Source organism: Phodopus roborovskii, unplaced genomic scaffold (assembly GCF_943737965.1).
Source record: "Phodopus roborovskii unplaced genomic scaffold, PHOROB, whole genome shotgun sequence".
NCBI classification, from domain to species: Eukaryota; Metazoa; Chordata; class Mammalia; order Rodentia; family Cricetidae; genus Phodopus; species Phodopus roborovskii.
In genome coordinates, this window is record NW_026125397.1 from 4,148,475 (window position 1) to 4,169,570 (window position 21,096).

General features: G+C 37.6%; 1 protein-coding gene across 2 annotated transcripts in view; it reads left to right on the forward strand.

The window, feature by feature from the left end:
- Nucleotides 1–21,096, forward strand: part of Hbs1l (HBS1 like translational GTPase) — a 71,651-nt gene that overhangs the window by 7,445 nt on the left and 43,110 nt on the right. Inside the window, exons 3-5 of one of the 2 annotated variants that reach the window (XM_051175374.1) lie at nt 2,952–3,065; nt 5,970–6,164; nt 7,826–9,898. In XM_051175374.1, the coding sequence (XP_051031331.1) occupies nt 2,952–3,065; nt 5,970–6,164; nt 7,826–9,198 (1,682 nt within the window). In that variant the 3' untranslated portion in view covers nt 9,199–9,898. Of the gene's footprint in view, nt 1–2,951; nt 3,066–5,969; nt 6,165–7,825; nt 9,899–21,096 lie in introns of those variants that run through there. The other variant, XM_051175373.1, reaches the window with a different exon arrangement.

A 21,096-nucleotide genomic window follows, 5' to 3' on the forward strand; every position in this document is an offset into this window, starting at 1 on the left:
TACAACATGAAAGAAGACTGGGATGGGAAATAGGAACCAGAACAGGAAATGTGAACCAGATTATGAAAGCTTTTTTTTTCATTGTAAGTCTGTGTCAGCTTTGACTGGAGGCATTTGAACAAGGAAAGAATTTAGCAGGTGACTCATGATGATGTATGTACAAAGTAGACTAGTATAGTAGACCATACACTGGCTGCTTGGAGGTGGGACTTTGCAGAACAATTTTTTGTTTGTTTGTTTTTTTTTCTTCTGGTTTTTATTTGTTTGGCTTTTTCAAGACACAGTCTCACAATGTAGCTCTGGGTGTCCTAGAAAGCAATATGCAGACCAAGCTGACACTGAACTCACAGAGATCTGCCTGCCTCTGTGTATGTGGAGTTTTCCTGTCCTGACCACAATGTCCTAAATAATCACTCAGAGACATATATTAATTACAAATGTTGGCTGATAGCTCAGGCTTGTTACTAGCTAACTCTTAAATTTAAATTAAGCCATTTCTATTAATCTATTGCCTCGTTGCTTGTGGCTTTATCTGTCCGCTAGCTTGTCTTGCTTCCTGGGCTGGTGGGTGTCTCTCTGGCTCTGCCCCTCTTTGTACCATCATTCTGTTTGATTGTCTTGCCTACCTTTATCCTGCCTTGCCAGTGAGTAATACATATTCATAGTGTACGGAAGGATTATTCCGTAACACCTCTCCCTCTCAAGTGCTGGGTTAAGTGCCCACCATGTCTCACAGGGCTGTTTCTTACCCTGCTGGGATGAAAAAGTGGAGAGTAATGGTTAAATACAGTTTTCTTGCTTTTTTCCAGCACCACCATATCATACGCTCCAGGAAGGGTGTTGAGAGCTGTGTCTTTAATTAGCACACAAATGTGTAGGAAATGGTTGTAGGCAGTTTCAGGACATAGCATTGGAATTCCTTGGACTTTCATGTATGTCAAAATCCCTTACATTAAAAATTACTATGGGTAACTTAGAAAATGAACCGAAGTTTAATATTTAAAATCTTAAAGAAAAACATTATACATTTATTATTTTCTAACCCTTGCTTTGATTTTTATTTGTACTAGTTAGTTGCCTTTTGGGCTTTGATTTCAACTTCTTGGACTGCCCCCTGCCTCCCATCCCCTGCTCCCTGCTCCCTGCCCCCTGCCCCCTACCCCCTGCCCCCTGCCCCCTGCCCCCTGACCTGATCCCTGACCCCCTCTGTCTCTTTCCTGACCTCAGCCTCTTTGGTTCCTTATTCTATTGACCACTGTGGCAATCCCAGCCACTAGCAAGGACTTCTAAAACAAGGATACACATACATGTGTATACATTCTGAAATACTTTGTAATGTTCAAAAGTAAGACTAAAAATAAGATTACGACAAAGCCAGTAAAGGTCTTAGTGAAAGTGCTGGCTTGCCTGTAGCTCTGGAGATGTGCGTTAGCTTCCTAATGGATGCAGATGCAGGACTCTAGAGTTTGCAAAGGCAGAAGCCTGACTTAACGAGGTGTAAAGAGTGAGTAATGTTCCTGGAACAAGGCTGTGGCTGAGAGTGTGGTCCCAGGGTAGTTAGAGGGCAGTAAGGATCAGACTTCCCAAAGAGTGCTGATGTGTTGTGTCAGAGTGTCATTTTTTAGACTGAAGCATCTTCACACCCTTATTTACCAATTATGATGACCTAATCTGAGGAAAGAAAACATGCATTTTACTTCTCATTTTCTCTGCATGTATTGAATTTTCCATTCGTTTAGTCATTAGTTTTTTTCTGTTCTTAACCCCCTTTATTGTAACTGCAATATTTCCAGTGATTACTTTGTTTCTCTAGTACTTGTTAACTGTGTTACTCATTTGAATTTTAAAGTGTGCCATTACAAATCTTTCTTTCTTTCTCTTCCTTCCTTCCTTCCTTCCTTCCTTCCTTCCTCTCTCCCTCCCTCTTTCTCCCCCTTCTTTCTTAATTTCTTTCTTTCTTTCTTTCTTTCTTTCTTTCTTTCTTCCTTCCTTCCTTCCTTCCTTCCTTCCTTCCTTCCTTCCTTCCTTTCTTTCTTTCCTCCATTGCTAATCTACATGGTCTTTGGCTCATGGGCTTCTGATTTCTGATTATAAATATTACGTATGGGCTGCAAGTTTATACTCTCTACATTATATATTTTAGAGTTAGTTTCTCTTTCAGCATTAATACCTCCCTGCAACCATGCTCAAAAGTCAAAAGTAGGAATTCTGTGCAGTGGGCCCCACAATGCCTTGGTTTATAGCACTACGTTTGTTTCTGTACTTTTTAACATAGTAACTTCTCTTCCTTGCAGTTGAACAGTTTTGAGGATTAAGGTTAGTAGGCATCCAGTTGAGATAGATGTGTCCATAGTTTGGGCTTGGATGATAACTGAATCATAGGCATATATTGGCATTTTTACATATTCTTTCTTCCTTTTAATGAAATACTTAATACCAATTGCATTCCATATTGAATGATGTCCCAATATCTCAAAGTCAAAGTTTTCTATATATGTCACTGGTTTATGGCATCACTCTATGATTAGAAAATGAGTTGTTAAAAACTTAGGGCCTGTTGAGGGCTGGAGAGATGATGGCTCAGTGGTTAAGCACACACTTGCTGTTCTTGTAGAGGACCATCCATGACCTCAGTTCCAGAGGAGCCAATGCTTCTCTGATCTGCGAGGACACATAGCATGCTTGTGGTGTACATTGACCAGCTAGTGCCACAATGTCAAACAAATACATAATGGAGAGATGGGAAAGATAGAGTGTGTGATGGAGGGGTGGGAAGATAATGTGTGGAGAGATGGGAAAGAGAAGCAGAGCGGTTCATGTCCTGACCTTATACATACTAGGGCAGTGCTTTAGCAATGGATTATATAGTCCCATCTCTTTTATCTTGTGTTAAAAAATATGAAAAAATTGGGAACTGGCTATATTACAGAATTCTTCATTTTGTATTCTAGCTGCTCAGTTTATTTACTCACGACGTGACAACCCTGTAGAAGAATATGGTTATGAAGATCTGAAAGACTCTTCTAATTCTTTTCTGAATCAACAGTTAAGTGAAATTGACCAAGGTATGGCTTTTTAAAAATAGCATATCTTCATTAGTTGAAAATAGTCACCAAGTAAGAATTTGTGAATTTTATTGAAATTATTCATAGTAATGATTATGGGCAGTAATGATACAATCATAAATTATGCTTTGAAGGAAATTTTACATCATATTTAATGTGCTTTTAGAGAAAGCTGTTGAAATGTGTGATTGAGCAGTTGATTCCATTAAGCATACCAGCTGTTTAGTAACAGGGCCTTTTGATTTTGGTTTCCTCATCCTTTCATATTTTACATGGAAGAGAAATTCCAATGATTTGTTATAAAAATTTTCAAAGAAACATGGTCATGAGTTCTTGTGGAGCTGATGATTAAATGATAGGAGTTGCTTTATTTATAAGAATGATAGTTTCCAAGACGTTTAAAGAAGATGTGACGATCAGAGTAACCTCCTACAGCTGCTCTGGTTGTCGTGTGTGTGTGTGTGTGTGTGTGTGTGTGTGTGTGTGTGTGTGTGTTTGTTGTGTGTGTGTGTGTGTGTTTCCAAGATGGAACCTGGAAGGAGTAGTAGCATTGGTTGTTTGCTTATTTTTAACTCTTTTAAACACTTGAAAAGGATAAATGTTTTGGTGTCCTTTCAAATAAATTTCACATGTAACTTTGCTTCAAGTATTTCTCATACCATAGACTGATAGAGAGCTGAGTTGGCCAGGTGCATGACTAACACTGTCTATGGAGAAAGGGTGAGACTGACTGGTTTATTCTTCCTTTGCAGTCGGACTTTATCTATATATGTTTTTAACCTGAGTGTTTATAAATAATTTGGAAACCGAAAGAAATGGAGGGTGTGTAAGTTGATTGTTGAATATGTCAATAAAACACCAGCTACTGGGACTAGAGAGAAGGCTCAGTAGTTAGGAGTACTTGCCGCTCTTCTAGAAGACCTGGGTTCAGTTCCCAACATCCACATGGTGGTTCAGAAGCATCCATTACTCCAGTTCCCTGGGATCAGATACTTGTTTCTGACCTCTGGGGCACAAGTTTGGGCATGATGGATATACATATATGAAGGCAAAACACTCATACATAAGAAATAGATATGTCTTAAATGTCAGGTACTAACATAAATTAAGATAAATGGAAAGAAGGCATAAATATACAAACTTAGAAAAGGTAAGGAGAAACTTAATTTCTCCTACTTTAGTAAAATTAAACTCTGAGGATTCACTTGAACATCTGGTGGATTACAGAGCTAGTGAATGCACTTTTGACTGTTTCTTTTGTTATCATAGTCTTGAGGGATAAGAAGGTAGGAATAGAGTAAAAGTCCCTTTTTGCCATGTGTACTTCTGTGGTCAGTGATTAAGGACCAATGGAGGTCCAAGTTACATTTTGAGAAAGAAGGCTAACTTTCTGTCCTGACATGTAACTACTTACATGATAGGGATAATTGTGACCCATGTGAACTAAGTGCTTTGCAGGTACTGTGTCAATACTAAGTCTGACTGGCCTTATTGGTTAAGTTTTATTTTATCAGGCCATGAGTAGGCTATGGATTAATTAGGCCAGTCTGACTGTGTAGCTTCCACTTTTCACCCCCTTAGTACTTTTCCTCTTTGTGAATGTATAGGGAATAGATCCTATGATTAATTACTGATGTTCTGATGCTAGCTCTGCCAAGTGTTGCCTTCCAGTTTCATTGATTCATGTATTAATCTAACACACATTACTTTCCAAGTAATAGGGAAAGTCTGTGTAAAATCTTACACAGAGGCAAAGCAGAATTGTCTTGGTATTTGAGGAATTTATTTTGTAATTAAAAAGTACAGTTAAGCATGCAGTATAGCTTTTGCAAAGGAAAGTCCTGATAATAGATGCCTCATAATAGATGTTCAGCACAGAAGCTGATGAGGTGCAGGTAAGTTGCATTCTGTTACATGTCTGGCATACGCAGTTCCTGTGAGGATTGGATATGATCAGTGTGAAAATCGCCAAGTGCTGTAATATGCAAATGAGTATAATTTGCAAATGTATTCTTTAGTTTCTAGTACCTGGTCCAGTTTTAGTTCTTAAGAATATGAAGAGTGTTAAACTGACTTTTTATAATAGCTTAGTTATAAGAAGAATGAAAATCTTTAAGCATTACAACCCCAGTTTTAAATATGCTTTTAAAAATTAATGTTCATTTCCTTCTTTATTTCTTGGACTTGATTATTTTTATGTTAAATTATTTTGTTAATTGTAAAGGATGATATTTGTTGAATATGGAGAGATCATGGTTTGAAATAAACTTAAAGTGGTAATTTATGACATGTAAGAAATATAGTTAATGATTGCATTCACCAACAAGTCCCTCTCCTCCATGCATGCTAAAAGTGAACTGTAGAAATTTCACCATCACTGTCTAAATGTTGGAGTATATCATTTTGTAAAGATTCATTTTTATTATTTTTAAACATGTGTTTGTGTGTTGGCATGTGCACATGAGTGAAAGTGCCTGTAGACCTTAAAAGAGGGGATTGGATCATCTGGGGCTGGGGTTATAGGCTGATCTGATCTACCCAACATGGGTGTTTGGGAACCAAATGGGTCCTCTGTAAGAACACTACCTGCTCTTACCCTCTCTCCAGCTCTATCCATTTGTATTCTTAAGCAATTGGAAACATGTAACCTCACCCTGTATGAGAATAAGTATTTCTGTATATAATTAATGTAGTTTTTAAGTGCTATGCAGAAACATTGATTACATTGATCTCTTGATTAATGAGATGTGAGAAGACAAGTACACAGTAGGTAAAACATAGCCATTATGAGTATTTTCCACTGAAGAGAAGGGAGGTTTCAATGTCCTAGCATGGTTAAATATGAAGAGCTAGAGCTCCTTGAAGATGCTGTGCAGTACAGCTTTTTATCTGTTTGTGTTGTAGCTCGACTTTGTTCATGCCTTGATCACATGAGAGAGGTCCTGGGAGATGCTGTGCCTGATGACATACTGACTGAAGCAGTTCTCAGAAACAAGTTTGATGTCCAGAAGGCTCTGTCAGTGGTTCTGGAGCAAGATAATGTGCAGAATTGGAAGGGGGAGAGCGGACGAGCGGTGTCTGCAGGAAAGGCATCAAAAGGTATGCTTTCACTCACTCCCCATGTGCTCCTCTTTTTGGGTGCTTCAAGTTAGTTTGTTCATGGTGTTGAGAAAAAGGTGAATTTGCTTGAATTGTTAACATCTTGGATGATACTGCAGTTAGCTTGGTTATTATCAATTGGCTTTCTAGTTGGCAATTTTGTTAAAATTTTTATTTTATGTATATAAGTGTTTTTTCTGAGTTACTATCTGTGCCCCACTGGGCAGTGCCTTAAGAAGGTGTCGGATCCTCTGAACTGGAGTTCAGGATGGTTGTGAGCCATTGTGTGGGTGCTCGGAACCAAACCTTGTCCTTGGCAAGAGAAGAATGATGGCATTGTTCTTATTGAGCCAACTCTAGCCCCAGCTTGGGGATTTTTAACTTGAGCATTGTGTTTGCCTCCTGTTATATCGTGCATGTGTATTTGCATAACCAACAGCACAAAGGAAATAAGATAAAAGAAGACATTTTCTTTCTTGTTAGTTTCTCCTTTTTTTTTTTGGAGACAGGATTTCTGAGTGTAACTCTAGCTGTCCTGGAACTAATTCTGTAGTTCAGGCTGACCTCAAACTCAGAGATCTACCTGCCTCTGCCTCTCGAATGCTGGGATTAAAGGCGGTCTTGTTATTTTCTTATTGAATTATTGTCTTTTTTAAATCCTAGTGAGATGAGACAGAAACAAGTACCCAGCCATTAATGTTAAAAATTCCTTTGTACTTTCATCATTTATAATAATTTCATGTCATTTAAGTGTCATTAAATAACACTAAGTATTAAAATTATACTCCTCACATTTAATTTTTAGCGAATGCATAAGGAAACAAAAATAGAATTTTAAATTTGTAGGGTTTGTGGTTTCGAATTTTGTGGGCGTGGGAACTGAGATACAGTGTGTTAATTGGCATGATTCTGTTAGTGGACATGTGGTCATTTGTTAATTGCATTCATATGTCCTTCAATCTTGGGTTATACCTCTGCAAAATTGCATACAACTTACCACTGAAATCAGTGCGTTTCAGGTGTGTGTGTGGGGGGTACTCAGACATGTACTTTTGATTGGTCATGATGATAATGTCTTATATATTAATAGTGAGCCCCTGGAGCACAGGAGATTACAGGTGGTGTTTGATTGTTTTTAATGTGTTAAAATATAGCAACAAAATGAACCCAGTTTTTCATCTTTTAAGAGAAGTTTTAAAAATTGGGTAATGAGCTGGGCAGAGGTGGCTCACGCCACCTGGAGTGAGTTCCAGGATAGAGGACTGTTTCACAGAGAAACTTGTCTTAAAAAACAATAACCAAAAAACAAAACAAAGCAAAAAATGTTGCGGTAATCTTGGCAGTAATTTTACTGTGACAGAGCATCACATTCTTGAAATCTATGATTCAATAAATTCATGAAAATTAGAACATTTACTTACCAGTGTATGACAGTGAACATAGTATGAAGGTCAACCCAGGTTGTTAGAGGTAATATTCCTCTTTTGTTCAGCTCATGTTCTCTGTTGCTAAATAATGAACAATTATCACTTTAGTTATGTCATGGTCAATAAGCACTTAGTAATTAAATGCCTCATTTCATGTCTCCTTTTGGCTGCTGTGACTGTCTTCTGCAAATGTCAACTCGCTCATCTGAACATTAATGGCTCTTGTAAGGTAAGGAGTCTTATTTTCTTCTTCTGAAGTTTCAGCTGAAAATGTTCAAAATTTTTATCCTCAATCAGAAAATCATTTGGATAGCAATAGCAAATCTGTTGATTATTCTAGCTCAGTAGCAAAATGTGGATCATATAATCCTTCACTGGTGCCAAATCACCATTTACTTCATAGGAAAAAGAAACTTGACAGATCCCAAAGTGAAAAGGAACTAGAATCATGTAAGTTAACAAAAGATCTGTCCCTGGCTCACCTGCCTGTTGATGTGCCAAGAGATTCTTGTATGCTCCAGCCCTCAGCTGCACTGTGCCCCGCAGATAGTCTGCTGAGTCGGCTTCCTCCGACTCCAGCATCTGAAAGTACTCCCGAAGAGGATTTTGCTTTCAAAGGAATACCAGACTTAAAGTCCTTAATGAGTGAGAACATAGCAGCCAGTGGTTCTTTGGGGGTTCAAAGCATTCCAGTGCAGAACATCTTGGGAAGTTTAAACAACCCGGTGAACTTATCTAGCTCATTGGAAAATAATTTTAATCCCAGTATAAACAGTGACGTTGGACAAGGTGCCAAAAATAATATTGTAAAGAATAAGAGTTTGCCATTTTCCCAGTGTGAAAGTCCATCTCTAGCTGAGCTGTGTGAGGAGCACAGAGAAAACAATCCCAGCCAGTGCTTTGCTTTGTCTGATCTGTGTAACCAGCCATCTAGCTTGGGTTCCCTTCCCCTCTCACAACTGGCAAGCCGCCCTCGGTCTTCTAATGCAATATCGGAGTTAACAGGATCTCTGTCATCTTTGGCATTTTCTGAAGCTTCTCCCACAAGAGACCTGGAGAATTTGTCCCTTTCAGATTTGATTGCAAAAACGATTAAACTAGACAACTCTCAGATTAAGAGAGATTCCTTTGAGCTCAGTTTATCTGAATTTCAGAATCCTGGAATTGATTCAAACATTGATCTCAGTGTCCTGATAAGAACTCCAGAGTTTGTTCCAAAGCCTGTGGTTGACTCATCAGTTGCTCCTGCACCAGACACTAAAGTTCTAACCTCAAAGTTAGGGAAAAATTCCAATTCTACTAAGGATAGTAAGAAAAACAAAAAGGGTTCCCTTGCTAGGAAAGCACCTTTGTCTCTGGCATGGACCAAGGCTCTGGCTGCTAGGCCTTCAGCTTTTGCTTCAACGCTCTGTCTTCGCTACCCACTGAAGAGCTGCAAGAGACGCAATCTTGACCTCTACAAGACTTTCCTCTATAGCAGACAAGTTCAAGATGTGTCGGACAAAGAAATGAGTCCTCTTGTAGCAATAACGCCATTTGACTTCAAATCAGCATCCCCGGATGACATTGTAAAAGCTAATCAGAAGAAAGCTTTTACTAGAGAATAGTAACAAGAGGAAAACTTGGTCACTCTTGCAAGCTTTTTAATTTTAATGTAAAGTCTTTGTAGGATCATTTTCTATTATGGGATTCAAATTGTGGTTTTTATTAAAATTGTCTTAAGTCCATTATAACAACCTAAGTTAGTAAGGGTTTTTGCACTGAAATTTTGTTCTTTCTTTCTTTCTTTTTTTTTTATGATGTCTTTTTTGGAGTAATGACTGGTTTCATTTGAGTTGTTAGCTCATTAGAGTGTATGTTTACAATGTGTATAAGGAAACATGATATTGTGAATTGAATCTCAAATATTTCATTTGAAAACCAACTTAAGTTTTATGAGGAGATATTTTCTTCTATGAAATATTTTTGTAATTTTTCATTAAATGAATGCAACTATGTGGATTATCATAGTATGAAAATTGTTCTAAGATACATAACAGCTGAGATATGCTTATATTTTCAAGCATTATTGGCATCATTCCTAGTGTTACTATTTTGCTTAGATGACTACTAAAACTTTCCTATTAGAAACTTTTGAAATTCCTGATTTTAGAAAGTATTATGAAATACGGTTGAGTTGCATTTTTGATGATAAAATGAAAATCTTTTAAGGGACCATGCAGTTGGATTAATACATAAATTATTTTTATACATTATTTTTTTATAGGCTTTTAAGGCATCCTCTTTAAAATAAACATATAGAAAGTGTTTGGAAGTATGTTTGCATGTTATTTACATAGTTTTACTAGATTTCTTTAACAGTTTCTTTATGGTATATGGTAAATAGTGAGATACAGCTCTTCCTTTTTGCGCCTGATGACTGTGTGATTCCCATGAGAGTGCTTGTGGTCAGTGGGACATGGATGTGTCTTCTGCAGCACTGGTCCTCAGCTAGAATTTGAACTCACCTAGAGAAGATTTTCTAAACATAGCCACTGTTGCTGCTACCTGACGGCTGAGCCGGTTTCTGAGGGAAGCTCTTGGGAATGTGCTTCTAGATGGTCTTCAGGTGACACTTCTGGAGAATTGTGGAGTAAAATTTTAATGCCAAATATATCTGACCAGTATAATTTCTAATAATCAGGAATAATATGGAAAAATTACTTATCAGGGATAATTTGTTTTTCCTAAAATTGATAAAGAGTAGTGTCAATATTTCTAGCATAATGTTATTTCTTAGTGAAAATTGAGTAGCTGCATTCCAAGTAGAAATATTTGTTTTTCTGGCAGCTATTTCACTATTTCTTGATTTTGTGTGTGTTTGTGTGTGTGTGTGTGTGTGTGTGTGTGTGTGTGTGTGTGTGTGTAAGAGAGAGAGAGAGAGAGAATGTATGTTATATGTGTATTCAGATTTTTCCAGTAGTGTTAGCTGTACATGATACTGCTATTTCCAGTATTCTACTGAGCCAGAGCACAAGTCCCACATTGTGTCTGTAACTGAGTATTTCATTGTTAATAATTTCTAGGAGATTATAAAAACTAGAACATGCATTTTAAGATTAGCATTAAAATTTGGGTTACCCCCAGCTATTCTTTGGTTGTCTAGTCTTTTACCGCCATCAGTTTAGTAGCTGGCCTATGTATATGACTTACCAACTAGAGTTATGTGTAGGCAGTGTCCAGTTTAGAGTTGGATTGTATTCTGAGAGTTTGTAACTCATTATAACGCCTGATAAATTAAGCCCTATGCAAGTGGTTCTTTTTTACGTATAAAGTCACAAATTCTTACTTAATCCACACTGAAGAGTATGATAGTATTATTTTTAGTTTTTATGACAATAATTTTCAAGAAGAAAAATAATGCTTTGTGAGCTAGCTATACTTTAAGTGAACTGTGTGTCTGTCTCTTTTTTTGGCTGATTAGGATTGAAACTACCACATACGAGATTTTTCTTGGTGCAGAAAGTTTATTACATATTATATATACATTATTTCTTTTTTAAGATAACTTCCTAGCCTTGGCCAGGCCTTGCTCCTCTGACTGTGGGGATGTCACAGTTTCTGACACTCAGAGGATGGAACCCAGAAGCCTTTTTGTTGCTTCCATCCATGGTGGCTGTGGTCCTTGGCAAAGAGAGGTGTATGTTCATTGGTAGGTAGGCCATTGTGAGGGTGTTTACACTAAATGTGCACTACTGCTGCTGCTCATGGACCAATCGCTGTCTTGGTAGCTCAGGGATGTTGTGAGTGTGTTAGGTTTACTTTATTCTCTATTTCAAACATCTATGTTGACATGCAAAGCCATTTCTGTTTGTGTTATGATCAGATGCCCCAATTTACATAAGACTACAGTACAACTAGTTCTCAATGATGTAAAAGATATTCAGAATGTTTTGCTTTTTGATCTCTTCGTTCTTTAAAGGATCTGTTGTGTCCAGGGTGCTTTGTCATTTTCATTGTACAGGACAAAGTTCTTAAAATTGATTGTCCACAACCAGGAATTCATTCTGTATGGAACACATAGCTTTGTGTTTTAACTTTTCCTTCTTTTCTACTACCTTTCTCCCTATTCACCCTCTTTCTTCCTTGTAGTTTACCCTTTCTTCCTCAAAGAAATAGTAGTAACTGCTATATTTGACTTTGGTATCCAGGCGATCTTGCTTCTAGTTGTCACCCCAGTGATAATGTCAGGAAGGTGCTTTTGAATGTAAGAGGAAGCATGAAAGGTAATACATTGTAGAGAAAAAGAACAGTTTGTAAATGGCTACTGTCTTTTAGATTGGCCTTGAACCTATATTTGGATCGTAACACTGAAAAAGAATTATGTATTGTCAACATTTGTTTATAGAGTTTGTTTATAATAAATACTTACTCGTTTATGAAATAAGTTCTATAGTAGCTTAGAAATTGTTTTCTGTTATTTTAATAATAGAATGTGTATAAACAAAGATAATTTTGGCTAGAAAGGGAAGAATTAATAGGAATTTCTATGATAGTTTTTACATTTGTACCTATAATTATATAAAACTTTGCAATTGTGTGATTTTCAGGCCATGGAAACTTGTCACAATTTGAGTGTATATATACATTTTTATAAAGCTACATTGAGAGAAGAAACAATTCTGAGGTTTTCTTAAATCAAGTATAAAACATTATTTTCCCTTTTGAAGTTTATATAGAAATTTGAATCTGTGGAATGGTATTTTGTAATTAATGCAGAGAGTACTACTGCTTCATGTCTCTATAAATGAATTCAAAACAGTCCATCTTGGTGTGAATAATTTCTTCTAATATATTCATCGTTTATACTTCTTGTTTTCCATGGTGTAGTATGGTGTTTGTGTGTGTGTCTTTGTGTGTCTGTGTGTGTGTGTGTGTATGTGTGCATGTCCATGCACGGTGGATGTGTGTGTTCGTATGTGTGTGTGTGTGTGTGTGTGTGTGTGTTTGATATTTTAGGACTCCTATAGGAACATAATTAGCCATGCAGGTTAGGGTGCTAGGGTGAATATTGATTTCTGAGATTATAGTAGAAGGATAAAGAATTAGGTGCATATATTTCCTGTCTTGTCATGCTTGATTTGTATTGTGCTACATAGATGCAGACAACATGCCAGGGTGAACAATGTGAGGATTCTTACTTCAGAAAGGAGGGTAGTTGTAGACATGTATTTAGCAAGTTGTAGCATATGTAACTATGAAACTGATGTCTGTCTTTTCCTCTTCTGAACTGCTGTTTCCTTGCTTTTTTCTTATCTTTATCAGTTCCGTCCTCAGTTGCTCATATCAGAAACCTAGCATCATCTTTGATTCCTCTCTCCCTGACCTGCTACTTCTAATTAATTGCTATGCTTCCGTCTAATGTATGAGTAAGCATTTATGTGCACATATATGCATGCAAATAGTGTCAGTTCTTATTTGGGATAGTCATATTTCACTAAGTGATTGCAAATAGCAAATTAGGATATATTGAGACATTCTTCCTGCAGGACACCTATGATTACTGTGTCTGGTTACTGCCCATCAACTATTCAGCATATAACTTTGTTTTACACTTGCCTCTATTAAAGATATATTATTTAATATGTGATATTGCATCTCGTTCATACATTGACATGGAGCTCACAGGTGATAGTTCATAACATACTACTTCATCTGACATGCACACTGTCTTCATGAAGCAGCTCATAATTTCTTGATGCTCAGGGACTTTAGATAGGTCAGTATTCTGCTTCCAAGAAAGCAGCAATAGAAAAACCTTGACACCAGATCAGCTGTGAAAAGCACATGTTTACAGTACGAGAGCTGAAACAGGAACCTACCTGTTGATGACTCAAATTGTTTGGTGCTCCATGCAGATCTGGAAGCGATGTCCACAGTGCCCTGATTAGTGATTTGGGGGCTACAAATATATGGTAGTGAATATTTGAATACCCAAATTTGGGGTTCATGAATCAAGGGGATTTTACTACATCCTCTGAGTCACCATTCCCCATTTTAGTGCTTTTTAAAAGACTTAGCTTTTGAAAGAATTACAGAAACACCTAAGTAGGTTCTTAATTCAGTATATTTTCTCTTAAAATATCTCATATACTAGACCCAGAGTACATTTCTGAAATGTTCATGTATTTTTTTTTTCTGCCTAATTTTTCTGCTTTTCTTTCTTAAGCCCTCTACTAAGTGATGTGTTTAGTTTACCCGTGTGTGGTCTCATGGGCACACCTCCTTGAGCTTGAGCTTTGTCTTCTCCCTTCTCCTCTCCTCTTGGATCTGGCCACGATCTCTTCCCATTGGAGTTCAGATGGAATTTTATAATATCCTGGTCCTAATGCATACATCTGCATCTCACTATATTCTTTTATTCCCACCCGTAGGAAATTGTTACCACACCTGTAGACATATGCTTTTTCTATTACCTTTTTTGTATTCTTAAGTTGTCAGTATTCTTTTTAAAACTGTTCTTAATTTTTGTCTTTTTTGAAAAGTAAGTTTTGGGACACGTGTATGTGAATGTATGCATATATGTTATCTATAGACACAAGTATACATATTTATATGCTACATAAATTAGTCCTTATGAAAATTGTTGCTTCTGATTTCTGTTTTGCCATGTCTTAAGTTTTGGCTTTGCTTAGACAGATTTTATTCTCTTGTCCATGTTGGCCTAGAATTCACTGCGCAGCCCATGCTGACTTTAGGTCGTAGCATCCCGCCTCAGCTTCCCAGGTGCTGGGATGCCAGGGGAGTACCACTACTCTCAGCTCATATTTCAGGAGATAAATTTTTTTTTTCAAATTTTAAATCAAATTTGTCGTTTTGTTAAGACTTTTTTTTGAAAGTTCTGATTCGTTATGTTAATATGAAATATTTCATTATTATAATACCTTTGACAGTTTCTTTTGTTTTAACTTTCATATCTTTGATTCAGTGACATTGAGGGCTAACATAATAAATTAGGTTTTATTTCCTCTTATCGTTCCTCTTTACAGAAAAGTAGGTTTATTATGAGACCTGTTGTGACATATACTAAATTTTTCTGTATCTTGGGGTTCTACTAATACATTTTAAGGTACTGTAGCTTTGAATTTCTGTTTGGTTTTAGTATTTTTGCTGAGACTGAGTTTTTTTTTTTTTTTTTTGGTTTGCTTTTGTTTTTTTTGGGGGGGGGTTGGTTTATTTTTTGAGACAGGTTTTCTGTGTAGCTTTGGAGCCTGTCCTGGAACTTACTCTGTAGACCAGGCTGGTCTGGAACTCACAGAGATCTGCCTGGCTCTGCCTTCCTATTAAAGGCATGTATCACCACTGCCCAGCTCTTGATTTATTTTCAGATAGCTTCGTTCCCCTGTTTAAGTTTTAGAGAAAGGATGTTTAATGATTATAAAATATCTTTGGAGATAAGAAGACACTTCTTCATGGGTGCAGAAGGCTTTAGATAGTATTAAGTATTACATGATTAGTGTTCTAAAAGACTTTCTAGTGTCAGTCTAGTCTTGAATACTCTAAAAATAGGCTAGTTTTTTCTTGCCCTCATTTTATTTAAGATAGTATTCATTCATAAAATTAGTTTACAGTTGTTTGTTTAGAACTTGCTGTGTTGCCAAGAATGGCTCAAACTCATGATCCTCCTGCCCCAGCTTACTTGGTGGTGTAATTACCGGTCACTCTCACCATACCCAGCTCTCGGTTATTGCCTAAATGGATTGGCTTCTCATGATAAGAACCCTCTTGGTCTTTTCCACTTTGAATCCTTTTTGTTTCTCTTCAGAATATCACAAAATGTTTTTGAATTACTAGTATATGAACATGGTTTTTGTGGCTTACATTTTCATGACAAACAGTAGATGAAGCCCCCTTGTTTGCTGGACTACCCCTCAGATGTTGTTTTCTTGTGTGTTACTAGTGTATTAGTTACTGTTTCTGTTTCTGTGATGAACCTGTCAAGCAACTTAAGGGAGCATTCAGGCTCATGGTTTGGGGTAGAATCCATGAGGCCAGAAGCACCAGGCCAACTCATAAAACCCTGTTTCTGGTCCCTAGTGACCCACTTTCTGCAAGGCCCCACCTCCTAGAAGTTTCGAAACCTTCCCAAGCATTGTCACCAACTGGGGACCTTCTCTTTAAATGATAAGTCTGTGGGGACATTTCACACTAGCACAGCCATCTAGTCTGAGTCCGTTGTTGCTTTTATTTCCGTAGCAGTGTTACTACCTACCCTTCCTCTTCTCCAGAGCTTTCTTTCAGATCCTCTTTCTCCATCCCTTTGATTTTATTTCCGTCTCTATGCTTGGGTACTTTGGCTGTCCTGTATGTGTGGGTGTCTGGTGCCTGCTGAGGGCAGGAGAAGGCAGCAGGCCCTGTGGTATGACTTGCAGATGGTTGTACATCACCATGCGGATGCTGAGAAACAGACCCAGGTCTTCTGCAAGCACAAGAAGTGCTCATTAACTGCTGGCACATTTCTCTAGTCTTTTTTCTTGTTTTAAAAATGTCTTCCTTAATTTCTAAGTTCTAGCTATAATATCTTTACTGTGGTACATATGCTAGAATATAAAAACATTTTCTTCTCTCATTTCATATTTGTGTTCTATCTGCTTTTAAGTTTTTTTTTTTTTTTAATTTTTCTTAGAGTATCTTATAACCTCTGGCCTTTTGAATATTTTTTATTTGAGAAAGATGGAGTTCTACTTATTTGTCTTAGCTTTAAAAATATATTTAGTTCATATTGTAAATTGTGTGTGTGTGTGTGTGTGGTGGAGTTGTATGTGCATGTATATGAGTGAGCTGTTACAAGCCTTAATGGAAAAAGACATTAAATTCTTTAGTTTTCTGATGTCTTTTCCTTGTCACATTTGTGGTGCTTCACACCTTTAATCCCAGAACTCTGGAGGCAGAGTAAGACCGATCTCTGTGAGTTCTCAGCCAGCCTGTTCTATCTATATAGTGACTTCCAGGAATAGCCAGGTCTATGTAGAGCGGCCCTGCCTTGAAACAAGTACATCCCATGGTTTGGTAGTAGCTCTGCCAGCACACTTCATGTAATGTGCCTGTATGCCATGCTGCGACTACATAGGCTGTGTTGGAGTGACGGGAGATCTGGGAGTGTCGTTGGGGATGTGGTCTTTCCTCTGCGTCCTCAGCGCAGCATGTGATTGACGGGAAAACTTCTATAATGAATGGTTATTAATATGAGAGTCTATGTGGCTGTTCAGTAATGCACTTAAATATGTTTCATTTTACTGAAGTTCTTGTTTTTGTAGTCTGTTAAAATAGGCATTTGTAAATAGCTTTTCTAGTTTTCCATTGGAAATATATTTTCTTGGAAAATTTGTACTAATTTATCCATTACTGAGTATTTTTATTCAAACAATAATAAGAATTTTTTTACATCTTGTAAAGGTGACTTAAGAATGAGTTGGCTTTGAGCTTAATATTATGTGGGAGTTTTTTGAGAGGAAGTGGTTGAAGTCGGTGAAGAAACAAGTAGCTTGTAATGTTCTCAGATGTTTTAAGATTGTCTTTATATATACACACCTACACTGGAAAAATTAAAACAGGAATTGCTTAATTTAAAGATAATATACTTTAGACTCTTTTAATGATTATTTAGTACAATATATGAGTTGCTTGAATGTTACATAGAATTTTCTTTTAATCCTAATTAACCTTGCTTTTTAAAAATTGCCCAAGATTATAACTAGATCATATATTTACATGTAATAATTTTATTCTTTGGCAACCTTTGAATGCTTGTCACATGCTCTAGTCACTGAGAACTTTGATGAAGGGACATAAGGGAAGGAAAGGACAAATCCAACTTAGTTCAGTCAGCATTTAGTTATCTTATATTCCTTTTATAGGAAAATGTGTTAGCATTAGGGATATGCAAATGTTATGGCACGGGCTTTCTATTCTTTAAGTTTTGAGAGCCTTGGTAGGAAGCCCAGACTGGCTTTTCAGTCCTGCATTCTCTGCCTTGCAAATGCTGCAGTTATAGGTACATAGCACTTTATCTAGCTTCCTTAGAATTCCTCTTCTAAGATTTTAATTACGAGTTTGCGTGTGCATATCTGCTTGCATGCAACACTTACGGAGGCCAGAAGAGAGCATTGGACCCTCTGCAATTGGAGTTAGAAGTAGTTGTGTGCTACCTACCGTACATGGGTGCTGGGACCTGAACTCATGTCCTTGGAGAGGGCTATATGTGCTCCTAGCCCTGTGCCATCTTCCATTGTTGAGGTGTTGTTTGGTGATTCAAGTTAACCAAATGCCACATGAATTCACGTCACTTATTTATTTACTACTATAAATTATTTATTTGTGCAGTTTCAATTACTTCCTGAAAGGTATTGAGTCTGTAGTCAAACTGCTGGATGGAAAGGTTTGTGGTTGTGAGGTGTTTAGGACTGAGGTTACCTTCTAGAAACGTTGTTTATTTACTCCTTACATTTAATTTTGAATCCTAATAGCATTGATAAAGCTGTTTAGTAAAGGATTTCACGTTACACCGAGGGGTTTTAATTTGTGTGGAAGTTCTTACTTATGAATGAGTTGCTAGATGTTCGGGGTAGTGATGTGGGGCTTCTTGGGCTGTTGTGATTCTAGTTGTTAACTGTTCCTGAGAACGTGCTCATGGTACCTGGAGCTTTTTGTTAGGGATTGGCATTGCCAGCACACTGTTTACCTGAGAAGGTAGTGTCTATCTCTGATGTAAGCTTCCCTCTGACGTGAGAAGTAAGCTTCCCTCTGACTGCTAGCACAGCATCTTGTAGATGCAAAATGCCTGAAATGAGGCAACTGAATGTGCTTCTTTCTCATACTTCTCAGAAGCCAGTCTAGTGAACTGAGGTACTCACGTTACCCTTACAGACTGTTTGGAAGATTTTTTTTCCCCCTCAGTTGAATTATCTATAGAGTTTTGCCACTTGGCCATTTTTTAGCAGTCTAGTATGCATTCTTTAAAATCCTTGCATAAAAAATTCTTTTTTTTAGGAAGAATACACTAATCTATACCCAGTTTCTTTTATAATAGAAATTTTAGTAGAGTGATTCTCTACCTTTTTTTTTTTAAATGGGGTCATAATCATCTATGATTTAAGTCTTTGACGTAGAAGCTCACTCATTTTATTTCATATACCTGTTTCCAGTTTTACCTCTGTTCGCAGAATAGCCTTTACCAAATAGGGCTTTTCTTTCTCTGAGATGACTCCTTAGAGAAGCTCTAGGCTGGAAAGTGTATTGCTTTCAGTATGTGTTGGCTGTGGCTTTGAGTGCTCTGAGACTGTGGGGATGGGGTGGGGAAGTGAGCTGAGTTTGTGAGAGTGTGTGTGTGATATGTATGTGTGTTATATTTATGTCAGGAAAACTAAATGGCATTTAATAGAATGGTAATGAAGTTAACACCTTGCAAACATCATTAAAAGTTTCTTTGCCCTCTCTTCTGGTTTGAACTCCTGTAAACCTTATTGCTGGTTTACAGCTTTGTATACTCAGATTTTTATTTGTCTCCAGACTTTCCTTTATGCAGATGGTAGGACCTGGATATGAGACTCAGTTTGCATAGTGACATAGAGCAGCATGGACAGCTAGGTTCACCGTGGCAGACTCCTTACCCTGCCCCTGCCACAGTTACCTCTATTTTTTAATTTCAATACTATTTTATGTGTGTAGGTGTTTTGTCTACACCTGTACACCACTTGTAGGCCTGGTACCTGTGGAGACTGGAAGAGGACGTTGGATTCCCTGAAACTGGACTTACAGATTGTTGTGATCTGCCATGTAGGTACTGGGCATCAAACCCAGAACCTGTAGGTCATCGCTGTTAACCACGGAGTCAGTTCTCCAGTGCCAGGTTCACTTTGATTTTAAAAGCTGCCTACTGACAGTTCTTAGGGTAGTTGTGATGTTCAATGATGCCGTATCTATTGTCATCTTCTTAATTTGGATTCCACGTTGTTGAGGGATTTCTCAAATATGCCTTCTCAGTGTTGCTCATTCCTAGGATGCCTGAGTGTAATACTGAAGATTGGTGTAAATTGTCAGGGAGAGCTTCCTAGTACCTAATTCATGGGATATGCAAGAAATGTGCCAGAGTTTAGAAGAAATGAAACAACAGCCTAAGGTAGAATGCTGAAGGGCACCAATGTACTTGCCTAGGGGTGTTTTTTTTTTTTTTTTCTTCTTCTTCTTCTTTTTTTGGAGGGGGTGGTGGTGATAAGGATTTAAACTGTTTTATTCCATAATATAAAAAGGGTATTTTTGTTTGTTTTTAAGGCTTCTGTGGTTTTGGCCCAGCAAGCAAAAATTTTAGTCACAGCAATAATGTTTATAAATAGCTTATATATGTGTTTTTGTGCATGCATTGCACATGTGGAGGCCAAAGGTCAGTCTTTGGTGTCCTCCTCAGGAGCTGCCCACCTTTTGTTTTGAACATGGTCTCTTACTAAGACCCAGAGTTTCCCCCCTCCCCCCACGCTTTGCTTTTATGTGAATTTTGAGGACTGAGGTCAGGTCTCCCTGCTGTTGAGTTAGCTCTTTACCCATGTCTGTCTCTCCAAACCCAAGTGTATTTTTTAAAAGGATAATTGTGTACAATATCAAAGTTATTTCTCAAATGACCAGTTGAAATTGTTATTGCTGTAATGGTTATAATTTTTATTTTGTGTACTAGATTTTGTGTCAAGGTTTATGATAAAATATAGCACAAGTTGAAGTTTACTTATTGTATGTGTGTGAGTGAATATGAGTGCAGTATACTTGTGTGAGTGCATGTTTGTGTGTGTGTGTGTGTGTGTGTGTGTGTATACAAATGGGTGCACATCCACCTGTGTGCTGTACATGTGGGTGACCAAGGGTGATGTATGGAATCACCCCCCATCATTTCCCCCCTTACTCATTGAGCTACGATCTCAGTCAAACCAGAACTACCCATATTGTTGTTCTTGTTAGCCAGCTTGTTCTAGGAACCCCCTGAGCCTGCTTTGTGACACCATCATTACAGGTGGGCTGTCTCACCCCCCTGGGTGTTTACATGGGTTTATAGGGATCTGAGCTCTGGCCCTCAGGCTTTTGAAGCAAACACATAAACCTCTGAACTATTTCCCCTGGCCTTGAAGTTTCCATTTTCACTACTGAATGGATTCGATGATACTTCTATAAAATTGAAACCTGGTCCCAGTGATTCTTTTTTCTTGTTTTTCTCCCTTCTCATTACTGGAGATGGGCACTGAGAGATAGATTTGATGGGGATTTGTGCTATAAAGCTCTATTGAAATGAATAATTCAGACCAAAGTACAGCTCTACTGTTGAAGGAAGTGGTTTAGACTCTAGCCTCATTGCTGTACGTTCTCAATGTACCCCTGATAACTAGAATTTTAATGTTTGGTTGGATTCAGTGAAATGATTTATTTGAAATAGTTTTTCTTTTGAAAATTAACACCAACTTCTGAAAATTTTTAAAATCTTAATG